The sequence below is a fragment of the Humulus lupulus genome, chromosome 1, assembly GCF_963169125.1.
Source record: "Humulus lupulus chromosome 1, drHumLupu1.1, whole genome shotgun sequence".
NCBI lineage: Eukaryota > Viridiplantae > Streptophyta > Magnoliopsida > Rosales > Cannabaceae > Humulus > Humulus lupulus.
In genome coordinates, this window is record NC_084793.1 from 23,365,890 (window position 1) to 23,384,363 (window position 18,474).

An 18,474-nucleotide genomic window follows, 5' to 3' on the forward strand; every position below is an offset into this window, starting at 1 on the left:
TTCTTTCCATTTTCTTTTATTTTGTTTGGGTGTGTGTGACATGACTCTAATTTAATAACTATAGTTTGTTAACCAAAGAGTTATTAATCTTTTGTTGTGTTAGTTTAACCATAGTAAAGCATCACGTTGGTTTTCCTCTTCTAAATATTTTGCTCTTTAGGTGGTTTAACAAGCAAAGAGAAGACTAAGACAAACAAATCGTGATTAATGCAATTGCAACAAAATACAGATTTTCATTGTGGAAGTTCAAATTTTCATCAAGAAAAACAGAGACAAGATTTTTTGACAATGACTTGTTGTGGGTGAGATAGTTGGCAATCGCGATATTTATGTTGATGTGTTTAGAATACTATAAGATGTTATATGAAGTTTTGTTTTGCTAATGATTAATGGATTTTGTTGGTTTTTTTTTTTTTTTGCAATGTGCAGATATAATTAGATTGTCTATTGGAGCAAAAATATACAACAATTGTAGTTGAGATATTCATATTTAATGCATTTATTTCACCTAATTTTTGTTTATACACTTTTTATTTTGCTGTATTTGGTTGAAATATGATTTTGTAAGCCTTGACTCACTACATTGTAAAACTATTCTTGTAATTTATAATAATTTATTTATATTATCTTTCTTTGTTAATTAGTTTCAATGGGCAATTTTTTTTTTCAATTTTGTGCAAGTAAAAAGCATATTAGATAATAGCTAAAGCTTATCTATACATGTACTATAGTTAATATAGTGAAGAAAATGTATTATCGTAAGGTATACTATAATAATATTTTATAAGTAGAAAAATGTGTTATATAAAAATTATAAATAACATAAAGGACCACTTATCCATTTATTAAAATAACACAATAATAGTGTTACCGTAGACTATGCAATGATACTTCTCCATAAGTATGAAAAAATATTATGTAAAGTACTCAGATCTATGATAAGATCACTTTCTTTAACATGTTAAAAAGTGTTATTGCATACATTTAATAATACTTTTACAGTCATATTGAAAGAAATTTTTGGTGTAGTGAAAGTTATTTTATAAGTCTAAATTGATAATTAATTTTATCGATATATTTTTAGAATGTATAAGATAGCATATATAAATATATTTAATATTAACATAGTTATTGTTACACCCAGATTTCGAGACTTGAGGTTGTGACCAAGAAAGCTGGATCCGTCAAGTGTGAGTTTGCGATAGCTAAAATACATGTTCATAATCTAGACGCCGAATCTTCAAAGCAGGTGGCAACCTCGAAGATGGGTAGCCTCGAAGTCCTTATAAGCTCGAAAAACAGAACAATCGGAGTATATCCATTGTTGGGCAACCTCGAATCAAGTGGACCGAGCTTGGCATGAGTGTGAGCTCTAAGGCGGCCTCGGTGGTATTTACCCACTCCGAGCTGGTCTTGGGAAAATAATGCAACTCGTAATTTACTCAGAAACCTAGACTGGCATGATGCTGACCTCGAATGGTTTAATAGGTCACCTGAGGAGACGCAATCCATGCATTCAAGAGATATTTATTGTTGTAACTTCCCTACAATAAAGGGATATTAATTAGTCGGTTATACGCCCCCTGGTCTTCAGGGGACGTTTCATTGTATATAGGAGTTACAAGCTTTAAAGCCATTAAATTTATTAATATACAGAATAACTTCCCGAACGTGTGGGAGAGTATTCTGAGATCTCCTCTATAAATAGAGAAGTCATGTACCATTGTAAGGGAGGGAAATTTTGTGATCTTAAGAGAATCTCTGGAGAATTTATCCCTGAAGAATTCCCAGAAATTTCCTAAGTTCTAATAACAAAGACTCGTGGACTAGGCAGAGTTAATTACTGAACCATGTAAAAAACTCTTCTTGTTTTATTGTGCTATTCTTGCCATAGTTTTTACTGTTTACGTGCTCTATATTTTAAGTTGACGAAGAACGGCGTCAACAGTTATTACTGTATGGAGGCATATTTTCTAAAGATTGTACCAAAAAATATTATAACTTATTACAATATTTATAGAGTTTTTTCTTATTTATAACTAGTTCAAAAATTAAGGTAAAAATTTTTAGGACTATATGAGAATTATTCCAAAACAAAAAAGAGATGATGAGAAAAGTCAACAACAATTTTCATATTGTGTTATTTAAGGTAACTTGGAGAATATCATACTTAAGTGAGAGAAGTATGCTTCTCTTGTTTTGCAATAACTGCTATTCCAGCAAAAAGAAGGGTTGCAGTTACATAATTAATACATATCAATATATATAATATATATTTTTATATATTCCTAATAATTAATGGTTGATCGGTTGACTCACTTGTAGATCAAGACAACAAGTGAACCAAAATCTTATTATAAATCTTCTTTCTACTAGTTTGTTTATTAATGTGTTCGATTTATCCAACCCTATAGCTCACTAATAAGGGTACTCTCCCTCGTAATTGCCTGGTGGATAGTAGCTGCAGACGACATACCACCAGCTGTTGGTGCACTGGACCCTGGCGCAGCCAACTTGAATGGAGTCACTCCAGACAACCTGAGTATAATGGAGGCACTCACCACCGACACAGGAGTTGGAGGAGTAGACATAGTTAGGCTTCTCTGCTACCCAGAGATTGACCGCGGCTGTGCCTGAGAATGATCCACTGCCTTTGGCTAAATTCTCGCCATAAGGACCGTTAGAGTGCACCAGATTACAGTCTCCTTTTCTTGCGTTGGCATAGTTCAGAGCATAGTTGGCCACAGTGATGTTCCACACGATGTTGCTCACCCCAACTTGGTTCCGGGGCGTGTTGTGGGTGTTGAGGAAGTCCTGTTGGGTGTTTTGGGCTTGGCAAAGTCCCAAAAGACAAATGAACATAATAAATAGCATTGTTGAGATTTTACAGAAACCCATTGTTTGTAGTAATATGAGATCTTTGTTAGTATATATTGGGTTGTTGTGGTTGACTTGGGAATCATAATAAGGTATTTATAGAGTTGGAAAGTATTAAGTGCATGAACAATTGTGGAATATTTAAAGGTTTTAAAGAAGTAAATAGTAAGCAGATCCTTCCCCCTTATGAGAGTTTTGTACACTTTGCTGCAACTTTCAGTAAAGCACAATAATAAGATTAGTTACGAATAAAATAAAATAAAATAAAAAAAGCTTAGTGGTACTTTGTTAAAGATAACTTCTATATCTGTTATTTTTTTCAAATTACTCAAAGTACAAATGGGTGAAATTAACATACACTGTATGTGTTTTTTCTCATTAATTTTGTCCAAATACAAAAGTAGTATATATATATAGTCAACTTGAAAAAAAGATAACTCAGCACTCTCACTAGAGTGTGATGAAAGCATAATATATATTAGTAATATATTTGGTGTACTTGCTTAGACAAGACTGGTCCAAAGAGAAATAGCTACTTGGACGTACAAAACTGAAATAACAAACAATAGTTTCATTTAGAAGAAAGATATATAAAGCAGGAAACTACTTGGTCTCGATCAACACCAAAATGTTGGCCGGTAATTGTAGATATACAATTTTTTTAAAGTTCGATTCATGTCATTTGTTCTTCTTGTATTTTATATCAACTTTTATTAGTATGGAGCCCATTGTAATTTAGGTGCAATTTATAATTATCACGAATATATAGTTAAAAATACTTTGAAAACTATGGTTTAAATTAAAGTTTTGAACTAATTTTATCAATCATCATGAAAAATAATTAATTCATATTATATATATGTGATTGTTTGTGTTATCATGGTTATAATATAAAATAGTTCGTGTTATGTTACTCAATTGCATAATAATTATGGAGGCACTCAATTTAAGTATAATAATTAATTGTATCGTAAGACATAATTACTAACCCTATAATCGTATCATATTATGTTAGTTCCACATAAATAAAAGAACCAGATAAATAAGAGGAAACTCAATTCCTTGTTTTTTTTGTAAAAAAAATATAGCAATATTTTTTAAATATAGGTTAATTTTTTTTAAAAAAAAAATAGCACTTTAGCTGTCCATTTAAATTTTAAAAACACAAACAGCTCTTTCATTATCTCCATTCATGTTTATTCATAAAGTATATGGGCTTGTATTGTATTTGTTCTCGTGTCCTTATTGTATCTTCATATCTTGTAGAGTAAATTACAGTAAAAATGGAATTTATTTTTAAGCTTCGAAAAATATATGGCATTTGTTTTTCTTTAAGTTTCTTATGTTATATTTTTTTTACTTACAGTTTTAGTGGAGTTTTTTTCTCATATGTTTGTAATATTTTATTTTTATAACATATTCTAATTTTATACAATTTTAGTGGCTAGTTTTAATATATTTTGAGGTTATTTTTATAATTTTATTCTATTTGTAATATTTTTTAATATTTATATTTCATAAAATATTTTTTTAAAACAAATACTAAGACCTTCTTCACCGTCACTACAAAAAAAACGTCCTATACCGAGAACATCGTACCGAGTACAAGTTCTCGGTATAGATCTTTTACACACCCGCCTCCTTTACGCGGTTTTTTTCATTCTAGTATGTGTACCGATGACCCTATACCGAGAACATATTCTCGGTATAGGGTCTTTACCGAGGTCTTTACCGAGAACGTGTACTCGGTATAGTTAATTCAGACTCCCGCCTTTTTTACGCGGTTATTTCATTTTAGTTTGTGTACCGAGGACCCTATACCATGTTCTCGGTATAGGGTCTTTATAATCTTCATCTTCCCCAAACAGAGAGCTCATTTCTCTGAAACGGAAAAAAACCAAAACCAGTTTTCTCCGCCCCCCATTTCTGTTTTCCTGGATTTCGGCCCCCACAAACTTTGTTTTTGGTCAAAGTTTCCCTTCCAAAGGCGATTTAAGTGGCTATAAGGCTTATTGAGGTAGTTATTTACAAATATTTCAGTTTTTTTTTTTTGTATAAATTGTTAAATTTTTTTTCAGTTTTGATTTTTTATAATGAGTTTTTCGTGGTATTTTTTTTTCAGGTTTTGCATTGTATACCAGCGGTTTTAGAGGTATTTCACATTTTCTTTGTAATTTTTTGGTTTTATTTATATTTTTTGCATAAATATATTTAGGGTTTTATTTATAATTTGTTTAATATTGTTAATATATTGTTATTTGTTATATTATATATATAATTTCTGATTATGTAATTAAAATAGGTAAGAATAATAATTTGTGATGAAAATTAGTTAAAAATTTAGTGATATCCAATTTAGAGGAAATAATATATTGTGTAGTATTTTTGTAAAATACATATATAGTTTTAAGATTTAGTTAGTTTAATCCTATGATAAATAATTAATTTATTAGTATGAAAATTTATTAATTTAATAATTTATTTTTTAGGTATATAATTTGACTTTTAGTTATAAATATATGTTTATATGAAAATTTAATATTTGATTGTTTGTTTTTTAGATTGAGTTAAATAATTTTAGTTTTAGATTATTAGATTTGGTTAATAAATTTTGATTATTAGAGTGAGTTTTGTTTATTTAATTTGAATTTTGTTGTTGTTGTTAATTTTTTTGTTCTTAGTATTGATGATTATTGATGCTTTGTTTTTGTTGTTAATTTTTAGTAGAATTATGATATTTTAAATAGAAAATTGAATAATTAATAAAATTTAGAGTAATAATTATAAATTATATAGTCATTTACAATGTATTTGTATTGCTTTGTGTATGTTCTGCGACTGGATATTTTTTTATGTATTATTTGCAGGTTTTTAAATTTTGGGATATATGAAAATACAGCCGTTATGCTGCCCAATTTTTTTTAGAATTAAAAATACTCAATAAAATTTATAATTTAAGAAATAGTGAATTGATAAGTTGTATAATATATTTTTAATCATGATTAAATCAAATTAACAATAACATTATGCAACCAAATTTTAATAAAAATAAACATTAATCCTGAAATTTTATTTAAATAAGTAATAAATCTTAAAGTAATTCTAACGATTTATTCATTTTATATATATATATATATATTTATAAAATTGTATAATGATATTTTGTAATTTTTGTTTGAAGGTTGGGTATTCGGTTTTTGTTGGACTAAAGAGATTGCTAGCAAGATATTGAAGGCATTGGTAAGTTTTTTTTAATTTTTCTGAATTTTTTTAAATTTTTTTTCAATTTTTGAATAATTTATGTTTTTTTATATAAATAATATAATATTAATTTTAATAAAAATATGAAATTATTATATTAGATAGAATGTATTTATTTTTAGGTTTTCAAAATATGTATTAGGAAAAATGATATTAGGAATTGGAAAATTGTTATATGATTGATTAGTATTTTTTAAAAAAATAAATTCTATGTTGTTTTGGTGAATTTTATGTGTATTAAACATATTAGTAAACATATTTAATATTTTTTTAGAATTGTAAAATTTAGAGATATTGTGAATATTAGTAGAAGTACTCAATAAAATTTCTAATTTAATAAATAGTGAATTGATAAGTAAAATAATATATTTTAAAATTAAGATTTAAAAAATTAACATTAACATTATGCAACTAAATTTTAATAAAAATAAACATTAATTAAATAATTTAAGTAATAATTAAATCCTAAAGTAGTTAAATAAATTTTAAACAAATCTTAGAAATTTTGTTTAAATTAATCAAACTATTCAATAAAGCATAAGTAAAATATGTAATTTAATAAATACTAAATTAATATGTAAAAAAATAATATGTGTTAGTTCTGATTAAATAAAATTAACAAATATATTATTAGAAAACCATTATTAAAATTAAAATTAAAATTAAAAAAATTAAATTTAATATTTGTTAGTTTTAATCATTATTAAAATTAAAATTAAAATTAAAAAAATATGTTTTTAATATTATTTGTTAGTTGTTTTTAATTTTTCTGTATTTTTTTTAATATTTTTTTTCAATTTTTGAATAATTTTTTTTTTTTATATAAATAATATATTTTAAAATTAAGATTAAAAAAAATTAACATTAACATTATGCAACTAAATTCTAATAAAAATAAAAATTAATCCTAAAGTAGTTAAATAAATTTTAAACAAATTTTAGAAATTTTGTTTAAATTAATCAAACTATTCAATAAAGCATAACTAAAATATGTAATTTAATAAATACTAAATTAATATGTCAAATTTAAATAAGTTTAATAATATTTACACTGAAATATATAATAGTTAGATATCATAAAACAACATAATTAACTTCAAAAAGCATAAGACATTAAAAAAACATATTTAATTATATTTGCTTTTTTCTTTGGTAATAAGAAATTATTACCAAAGATATAATAGTGTTATTATCACATAGTGATAATATTATATTTTTTTAGTGTTCATCACAAGAAGCCTTAGACCCGTTTAGAGAGGGTGAGTCATTGAAGACTCTTACATTTGCCTCTCTCTGAATTAGGACACACACAAATTGATTGTAAGTTTGATGATTAGTGTTCCGTGCAGTGCTACATTCATACAATGTCGATCGACAAGAGTTGGATTAATTTGACAGATCGATTATCCGATGAGTATGAGGCTGGTGTGATGGATTTTCTCCAGAGAGCCCGGCAGTGCGTTGACTCAAGGGGATTGGTGAAATGTCCGTGTAGGAGGTGTGTCAACGTTGAATTTCAGACGATTGATGTATTAGAAAATCATCTTTTTGTAAATGGTTTTCTACGGAAATATACCAATTGGCATTGGCATGGAGAGGATGAAATAATACCAATGAGAGCTCGGATAGATCAAAATGATGAAGATGAAATGATGGATGTTCTCACTGATCTTATGCAAAATGACAATGACGAACAAGCGGAGAATGAGCGCGGTCAAGAGATACCTACAACTGACTACAGGAGTGGGCAACATTATAACGATTTGTTTGCTGAGATCGAGGCTCCATTATTCCCCGGGTGTCAAAATTACACTTCATTGAATTTCCTAGTGAAGTTAATGCATTTCAAAGTGTTGGGAAAAATTCCCAACAAAATATTTGATGGAATGCTGGAGTTGTTACATGATGCATTTCCAGCCCCAAATAAGCTTCCAAAATCGCACTATGCAGCGAAAAGGTTGTTGCGGAAACTTGGATTGGGCTACGAGTCAATCCATGTCTGCAAGCATGATTGCGCACTGTTTTGGAAAGAACATGTTGGAAAAAGCAAATGTCCTGTTTGTGGAGAGGATCGATGGGTGGACAAGAACACCAAGTTTTCTACATTGAAGACCTTAAAAATAAATCTCATTGGAAAGTCGTCCAAGAAGTGCATCACAGAAATGTGTGGGACATCCCACTAGTTGAAGAACAAGCGGAGGATGTAGAAGTAGATGTTATGCACGACACTAGTTCCTCTAATTTCCAATTATTCGTTGATCTTGGACCGTTGCCACAAATCAGCTTTGAACGTACAGGGGCTCCATTACAATTTGTTGAGATAGATAATGTTGCAATTGAGGAGGAGAGGGAGGAGGAAATGGAAGAAGAAGAGGAGGAGGAGGAAGAGGAAGTGGAGGAGGAGGAGGAGGAGGAGGAGGTTGAATATGAAGATGATGAAGAGGAAGATGAACACATAGAAACCGATGATGATAGTGAAGATTATTATAGTGATAATTAAGTGGTAATTTTATAATATGTTGAAGTAATTATTTTTAACAATAAATAATTTTATATTGTCATTTTTAACTGATAAATGTAATTTTAATATCGATTAATTTGACAGATATGGATGATGTTATTGCTCAATCTCACGGGGGTGATGGTGGAGGATGCGATCCTCCACGTGGACCGGCAGATATCCCAGCTGATTGTGAACGAGGTAATATTTTACACATTGATATACTCCTTAAAATTTAACAATTAATCCATATTAATTTTAAAATATTGAATTTGCATACAATAGCGCCTCCAAGTAAACGTGGACGCCATAAGGGATTGAACACGCGGGAAAAGAGGGAACAGTTGGGGCGTCCTCTCCCTCTCGAGTGGGATGTGCGGGGGAGAACATATAAAGAGATCGAAGAGTACAGCTCAAATTTCTCAAGAGAGCTCGGATTACTTGTTCGACAGTACACAGATCCGGACTGTCCTCAATGGTCAAAAGTACCAAATGCCTCGAAAGAAATAATACTTGCACATTTAGAAGTAAGTAGTTTATGTATTTTTATGTTAATTCTCATTTTATGTTATATATGATATTTACTAATAAATGTTTGTAAATTAGGATGATTTGTTTGATATTGGGCGTACTAGATATGGAGAAGGGCATATGCCTGGGATCTTGAGAGGCATTGATACTTCGTGTGCTAAAAAGTATTCTGACTGGAAGTACGATATTAAAGAGCACTTAACGATTAATGGGCCACAAAATCGTTATGGTGGTTGCACGGATACGCAGTGGCAAAAAGCAATTGATTTTTTCCGTCGCCCAGAAATTACGGTATTAATTTCTTGTTAAACTTAACTATCTTAATTAAATATATTACTAACGATAACTTTTTGCAGAAACGTTCTGTGGTCAACAAGGAAAATAGAAAGAAACTGAAAGAGCTTAACTATGGAGGTTCTCAGTCAATCCCAGCCTTACGCTATAAAAAGGTTAGTTAATTAATTATTTTTTAGTTTATTTTTCTTATTTACGTTTAATTATTAATTTTATAAAAATATATGTACGTGACAGCGCAATTTAGAGACTGGGCAACTTGAGTCCATCCCGGATAGCTAGATGGATACTCACCATAAATCAGGCACAGGGTAGGTGACAGAGACAGCAAAAAATACTTGGGTACGTTAAGTTTTTTTAAACATTTTTCAAATTTTTAATTGTTTCAAAATTTTAATTACATTATACATTGTATCACAGGAGGAATTGCGTGCATACTGCGACACACAGCAGACACAGGCAACTGATACTGAGAGTTCCACACCAGTTTCGAGTGCGCCTGAAGATGAAGACATATCTTTGGTACAAAATGTCTTCGGAAAACGACGGGGCCACCAGAAAGGATATGGACGTATCCTTAACATAAGGGACTGAACTCCATTTGATTTTCGTCCTTCACAAACTAGAGATGAAGAGTTGTCTGAGATGAGAGAGCGTCTTCGACAGTTAGAGGAGCATGTCCGGACTCATTGTATCACCCCGGGATCTCAATCTGCCCCACCACCACCACCCGATGATCCTGATGTTGGAGCACCGACTCAGTAGGACTTATGTATGAATTTTATTACAATTGACTATTACATTATCATGTTTAAGACAAGTCTTTATTTTAATTCAACGAATACACTCTTATGTTTTTATTTATATCTTTAATATAAGTGTTTTAATTTTATTCTATTTTCTTATATTTAATTCAAAATAAATAAATAAGTAAATAAATAAATAAGGGAATAACAAATATAAAAAAAAAAATTGGGGACAAGTCTGTACCGAGGACATTGTCCTCGGTATATACCACCAAGATGTCGGTATATACCAGTACGATGAGAAATTGGGGTTTGTTCTACCGAGGACATTTTCCACTTTCTACCGAGGACATTATCCTCGGTAAAACTAATACCGAGAACATTTTAAATGTCGTCGGTATAAGTTTTGTTTTAGCGACGCGGCTGTACCGATAACTTTATACCGACGACATTGTCTCGATATAGGATATACCGAGGACATTCGAGCTTATACCGAGGACATTTGTTCTCGGTATAGGCCCTTTTTTTTGTAGTGCATGGTTTTTATTCTCATTTCTTCTTCTTATTTTCTTCCGAATTTTATCTTCTTTAATATTTTCTTCGAAATAACCGGTTAACACTATCAAAACAATTTTGTTTCTTTTTATTTGATGTGGTAGTAATAGTATGCCGCTGTAATTTTTTTTAGTGATGCGTGGTAACTGGTTACCACTATCAAAATCATTTTTGTGTTTTAAGTGATGTGGTGGTAACTAGTTACAACTATAAAAATAATTTTGATTTTTTTAGTAATGCACCATTATCAAAATACCAACCGAATTGTAACTAGTTACTTAATCAAATCTATAAAAAAAAAAGTGATATGAAAAAAATAAATTAAATTGATCGTGAAAGAAACTGGTTACAACTAGGTTTGAAAAAAAAAGAATAAGTTGGGATGGTAACCGATTACTTATCCAGACCTGGAAAAAAATCAAATCCTAACAAAAAATCTAAACTGATCATAATCATAACTGGTTACAGCTATGTTTGAAAAAAAAAATCAGAACTAAAAAAAAATTGTGATGGTAACTGGTTACTTATCCAGACTTGGAAAGAAAGTTAGTTCTAAACAAAAAAATATAAATTAATCATTATCGTAACTGGTTACAGTTAAGTTTGAAAAAAATCAAATATAAATAAAAAAATCGTTCACCATGGTACCTAGTTACTTAAACAGGTCTGAAAAAAAAATCAAATTTGAACAAAAAAACCTAAACAAATCGTGATAGTAATCGGTTACAGTTAGGACTGGAAGAAAAAAAACTAGATCTAAAGTGCAAAATCAAATGTGAAAACGAAAAACAACAAAAAGTATAACATTAAAAGAAGAAGAAGAAGAATCAAAGGGTAGTGGAGCTGCATCATCATCAGGGTGGGGGACTGTTTCGCCAGCGAAGGTGGTATCTCCGGCAAAGGGCTAAGAAGAAAAAACCAAGTGGAGAAGGAGAGAGGGAGAAAGGAGAAAATGAAGAGAAATGTCGTGAGGGAGAGAGGAGAGGATGAGAGAGTTTTGTGTAAAAATATGGTATTCCATTTTTTATATTTTATGAAATTTCCATGTTTTAAACTTTTTTTTTTACAAAATTCACTATATTTTGTAGCATTTTTTTTTGTTCATAAATATAGAAACTCATCTATTTTTTTCCATATTTATGTAAACTTCTCTACTTTTGTATCAATGGTGTACTTGTAAAAAAATATACCATATTATTTTAAATTTTAATATGTTAATTAAATATGATATATATTTATAGGGCACCACTTCAGTGCAGCCATTTGACTATTTTGGCATTTAAATAATTTTTTTATGACGGTGTACATTGTTGTAATTTAAGATATCATGCAAATTTTCAAGAATTGTGAATAATTTACAGTGTCGAAAATAATGTTCAAGCAATTGAATTTTACATGTGCATACAAAAAAATAGACACACGTGCAATAACATTGATTTCGGCATATTAAACTATTCAGAATTTCTTAAAAATTTGCAGGATGTCTTAATAACTACAATATACACCATCATAAAAAATTTATTTAAGTGCCGAAATATCCATTAGAATATTATGTACATATGATATAGAATGTCATATTATAACATTCAAATGCATATTTATGTGGGAAAATTATAAAAATTTGTTACATCTATAATTTTGCCATTATAGAAAAATAGCTTTATCTTGTTTCGAGGAAAATCCTGATATCACTACTGAAGAAGATCATTTACAATAGCAGAATGTATTGGAGTAGGAACAGTCTCCAACCAGATCATATCATTGTCTACCCTATCAGAATATTAAGACAGCCCAGGAGCTGCTGCATTTACGGTTTGACATGAACACCAAGTTGATTCAATGTGATTGACAGCATTAGATAATTGTTTGAGCATCTGTTTCTATGACGTGAATGCCAAGGTTATAAAGCCACTGCAAACTAATAGAAAGGGCTTTAGCCATGACTAGCTTCCACTACAGCATGAGATAATATCTGTCGTAATAATATATTAAAAAACAGGAAAGAGATTAAAAAGAAAAACTGTAAATGTCAACAATTTCCATAGTGCTTTACTAAAGTGGACAATGTCATACTTAAGAAAGGTATGCTTCTCACTTTAAAAAAAAAACAAAAAAGGTATGCTAGTGAAACAAAAAGAAGGGTTGTAGTTACAGAGTAAAACACAAATATGTTAATCCTTAATGCCACTTGTATATCAAAACAACAAGTAAGCCAAAATCTTAAATCAATTTAAAAAAAAAATTAGAATTCTCGCAAGCCTTACTTGTATCGTATTTTGTTATAATGTTATATAAATTTCAAATTTCTAGTTCAATAAAAGTAAATACTACAAAACCTGTCAGTATGCACAACAACTGAATCTCATGTCACTCTTGTTTCTTTGATGATTGCAATGATTTACTGGAATCGTCCCAAGACTCTTTAGACTGAATCTGTTACGGACATGAGCCCGGCCCAAGGGAGAGGCCCAATACAGTTGGATCAGGAAGCATTACTGTAATTCTCAAAATAGTCAATTCGAAACATTATCGTTAGTCAACACTATATGAGAGATCAGTGGGAGCAATGATATGTTTATATTGTCACTTGATATAGTACATTGCTCATATCTTATGATTTTGATCTATTTTGGAGACAAATTAAGCAGTTATTTGATAATATCTGTCAGATGAAGAATTCTTGATAAACCTTGTATGGTCTAAAAATTTAGATTCCTCGTGATGAGATCAACGGTAGATTGAATTGTCTCATAGTTTGCATTGACTAACTATTGTAGTGATTAATGTTTCGATTTCATTGAGAATCTTTAAATAGTTTAAACTGTGATGTGTTATGAACGGCCTAAAGTCCATGATATTAGTAATGACGAGAGATCAAGTTTGAGATTATCTCACATATATGCTTATTGAAGGCAGCCTAGGGCTTACTCAAGTATACACATTCCTATCGTGATATCTGTTACAGGCATGCTGGATTGGTACTTGTGTTATCATCCTTATGGTACCAAGGATGTGTTAGCAATCGACAAACCAACATTGTGACATATAGTAGTTGGTTTTAGTCATATCGATTGGCAATGCTATATGGATGATTAAATCCACTTATAAGCATTCATGATTCGAGAAGGAGCTATTTTGTAATTAAATGTCATATGAACACCTACAACTTCCTCTCTCATACAAAGTGAGTATAATGGTAAGGGAAGTTATATGTGATTAGGTGTTGCATGGACATTGACAACATCCTTGTATGTAAAGGTAGAGTGTGTAGCGTGTTACGAGGACATTGATTGTACATTACAATTGCGATATTCTGTTTCAGTGTTAAGAGTAGTTGACTCTATTGTGAACTTACTGAACTTATGTGATAAATATCGCAATGATATCTATCTCTCGGAGCTTGGGGAGTAATATTGCTCCATTAATGATGATGATGTTCCATATGTAGTGAGAAAGTTGTGGAGTCCTCTATTAGTATCATAACACGCACTTACAAACAACATGCTAATGACTACACTGACACGAGTTACCTGAACGTATGTACTAAGAAGTCATTTCTTGTTGGGATTGTTGGGAGCCAAAGATGTATTTGATCAGTGGGAGTCATTGTTTTTCATGTATGATCGACATGTTAAGGATTACTATTGGTTGTTGAATATATGCATATTCTGGATAACTCTTTGATGTTGTGTGTACACACTTGTTGATGCAAGCCAGTGGCTTAGTCTCGGTGCTATGTTCGAGTGGATCCAGATCAGTAGTTATCATCATGTTTTATGAATCTCAGATGTCTCATTATGTATTATATTTGTGTCATGTCGATACAATATGGTGGATAATTAGTTTATAGACATTATTGTTTCTTGAGATTTCTGTGTATTGATACTGTTGCTTAGTGAGCACATATTGGTGTAATTATGTAGTCCAAGTGGGAGAATGTTAGAATATTTTATATGGACTAACATAATTAAGTGTTGCTCACACAGTGTCGGTATTAGCATGTAATGATAACTATATAATCGGTAATGCATGATATTACCATCGGGCCATAATGGGATAGACATAACGTACTAACATGCTCGGGGCCCATGGACACGCTCTAAAACGTCTTTGGTCAGCCCATTGGGCCAAGACAACTAATTCTCTCACATTGGGCATGTAAGCCCAATTGGCCCAAATTCCTTATATAAAGGGTTGTGCTCTTGATTGATGATAAAGGTGGAATGAGTGTGGCTATTGTGTAGAGAGAATGATAGAGTAATGTTCATTACTCCCAAGCTCTCCTTTTCTCTATATGTGCAGATCAAAGAAGTGTAATCAACATGATTATTAGAGATCAATGCGATAATTGGAGGTACGTATATTATTATATTAATGCCCTAAATAAAATGTTTGATCATGGAAATTCATGAGTATGATTTGATATTGATTATTCTTTATTTAGTGCTCATTGTGTATTAATTATAACATAAAATACATATAGAATATTACAAAAATATATAAAAATTTAAACGGGGCCCCGTCGGGGCGGAGAGTGCTATCCCCATCCCCGCCCCATTTAATATTCGGGGATTGAAAGTTATCTCCGTCCCCGCCCAGTTCTCCATTTAGACGGGGATTCCCCGCCCCATTAAGGGCAGGTACCCACGGGGCCCCATCCCCATAGGAAAAATGTGCATCCCTACAAAGGTATCATTAACATTTTCCTGGAATTAATAACTCAACATTCGATTATAGGTTTATAATCAATTAATAATTAGCTATAGTGGTATTAAAATGTGTTTATTATGTGATGGCTTATATGTTTATCGGTGGAAAATCGTTTGGGATAGAAAATTTCAAGACCTACTCAATAGTGATACATTAAATTAAATCTTTAAATAATATCTTTGTCTTAAAATAGTGGATGTGAATATATGACTCACATTAATTTAAAGTGGGATTGCACATTAAAACTAAGCCAAATAATTTAAGAAGTCAACTCAATATATATTTACCTCACTTAGAAGTAGTCAGTATGAACCCTGAAATTAAATTTAATATTAATTATGAAAGGAAAAATACCATTTTAGCTCTTGTGTGTTTTACAAATACGTACGTGATCAACCCATGTGTTTTGTTAAATAATAATTCAGACCATGTGTTTTACAAAATGGACCAAAATAGTATCCTAAACTCAATTTTAGTCAAAATATTTTTAATTATAAAATCAATTCTCGGATCGTTAGTGATGCGATAGGTTCAAAGAAGCTGAAAAAATAGTCGATGAGTTCAGAATGAAAGATTATATTTGAAATTATTTTGACCAAAATTGGGCATAAGGTATTATATATTTTGATACATTTTGTAAAACAAAATATTCCAATTTTATTTAACAAAACACATGAATTAATAACATATTTGGTAAAAGCATAAGGATCTAACTGGTATTTTATTATGAAAAGTCAAACTAAAAGCATATTCTCTATGATCGATCAATAGGCCCAAGTACCGTAGAACATTGGCAATAGAGTAGTTTAGGTAGTCCTATCATACAGCATTAATTTGCTTAATTTATTTGAAGGATAATGAAATTTTTTATTATATATCATTACATATGGAAATTGCCAAAATAATATATAAAATATTGAGTAATTGATAATATACACGGTTGCTAAATAGACATTTTTTTATATAATTCTTCACCAAATAATTTTACAAAAGCTAAGTATTTTTAACAAAGTGTTCTAGAAATAGAAATGATCAATATATGAAAGTTAGCTAACTAATATCAAAACCTAATTATAATTTGGGAAATTTGCGATGAAAATTATTAAGTAGTCTAAAAAGTTGCACTTAAGATACTAATAAGTTTTTTGGCGGCAATAGTCAATAAATAGACTAAAATGTTGCACTTAAACCATTAAATAGATTTTTTGATGGCAAAAGTTAGTAAGTAATTTGAAATATTACATTTAAGTCACTAAATAATTTTTTAGTTGCAAAAGTCATATTTTATACTAATTTTATCTCAATTATAATTAATTAATAATTAATAAAAACATAAAAATATATAATTCTAACATTAAAAATTAATTTGAAATTTATTTTAGAAATTAAAAAAAATCAAAATTTATAACATGAAAATTTATTTAATTTTAAATAAACAAAGTTTTAGTTTCAATTTAAGTTGTATTATTTTAAAATTTTTAATTTAACTAATAGTGAATAATATTTTTATATTAGAAATTTTAAAATCATTTTTTATTTTTAAAAGAGATTTCATTTATTATATTGATATTATGAATATATAGTTTTGGACATTTTATGATTAATTAAAATTAAGATAAAATTTGTGTAAAATGCGACTTTTGCAACAAAAACAACTACTTAGTTACTTAAATGCAATATTTTAGATTACTTACTCACTTTTGTGGCAAAAAAAACTAGTAATTTAAGTGCAATCTTTTGAACTACTTAATGATTTTTGTCGCAAATCTCCCTTATTATAACATTAAATATGATAAATAAGAGCACTCCCAATAAATGTTCTTCTCTATCCTCTAAAATACATCATCAAAACATTACTTTATCTATTTTAACTCTAATTTGTACATTACACCATACATCAGCTTCTCTATTTTTTCTCTATATCATTCAAATTTTATTTTTTAATATTTTTTTTATTCATTTTAAATTTTTTCTCTTATTATCTCAATAGTATCTTTATATCTTTTAATATTTATGATATTTATCCATATATAATATCAAAATATAATTATACTTTATTATAGATTATTCCAAAATAAATAAAAATATAAATTAATACAAAATTTAAAAATAATTCTCAATATATTAATTATAACAAAATATAAAATGATAATATGTATATAAGTTTAAAAAAATTACTAAAACCAGTATTAAAAAATAATAAAATATCTATAAAGGAGTGAATAGTTGTCTCTACATGTAAATAATGAATAGTGTATTGAGCTAAAAAAATTTAGAGTAGCTCATTTCTAGAACCATTTTATCATATTTAAGCTATAATTGTAAAATATAGCTATTTTAAAGGAGTCATTGGGAGTGCTCACAATAGGTGCTCTACTCTATATTACAAAATACCTCACCAAAACATATATTTTTATAATTTACCTCAAATTTTTACATTATATCATACATCAGTTTCTCTATTTTTTTTCTTTACATCATTTAAATTTCATATTTTTAAAAAATATTTTATTCATTTTAAGAAATAAAATAATTAAATATAATAATATCACACTCATATATATATATATATAAAAGTTTATAAAAAATATAATAAAATATTTATAGCTTGATGAATAATGTTTCACTACGTATAGAAAAATACTATTCATTTGGGTAAAAAACAAATTTTACATCACCTATTGGAAGACTATTTAACTATTTTTCCCTATATTATAAAGAATAATATATTTTACCTCCTTCACTAAGAGTGTTCTAAGTAGATTTATTACCGCATAAAATAACTCTTCATGAGATACAACTAGCATAAGCTTACAACTAAAGTTGATTTAGGGATAAAGTGAAGGATTAATTTAAAAAGCAGGAGATCCCTTTGAAGTGCTTGACTAAATAAAATGCTTCCATAGCTTGTAGCTTGGTACTACGTACGTACTAGAGTTAACTGACGTACACGTCGGCATGCCAAATTTTGGTCATCCTGGCTGCAAAACGACGACCTAT

General features: G+C 29.3%; 1 protein-coding gene and 1 long non-coding RNA gene across 2 annotated transcripts; one reads left to right on the forward strand and one right to left on the reverse strand.

The window, feature by feature from the left end:
* Positions 1-2,245: 2,245 nt before the first annotated feature.
* LOC133818172 (pathogenesis-related leaf protein 4-like) lies at positions 2,246-2,938 on the reverse strand. The gene has a single exon (XM_062250931.1). It carries the CDS (start codon positions 2,896-2,898, stop codon positions 2,419-2,421), a length of 480 nt encoding a protein of 159 aa, XP_062106915.1. The 5' UTR covers positions 2,899-2,938; the 3' UTR covers positions 2,246-2,418.
* A 1,794-nt stretch (positions 2,939-4,732) lies between these two features.
* On the forward strand, positions 4,733-6,163 carry LOC133818243 (uncharacterized). Its single transcript, XR_009885852.1, has 3 exons — positions 4,733-4,894; positions 5,000-5,029; positions 6,059-6,163. It is a non-coding gene; the product is annotated as an uncharacterized LOC133818243 (long non-coding RNA).
* The last annotated feature ends 12,311 nt before the right edge of the window (positions 6,164-18,474 follow it).

Excerpts from the sequence above, each read along its gene's own strand:
- LOC133818172 (XM_062250931.1), bottom strand. The coding sequence starts at position 2,898 with ATGGGTTTCTGTAAAATCTCAACAATGCTATTTATTATGTTCATTTGT.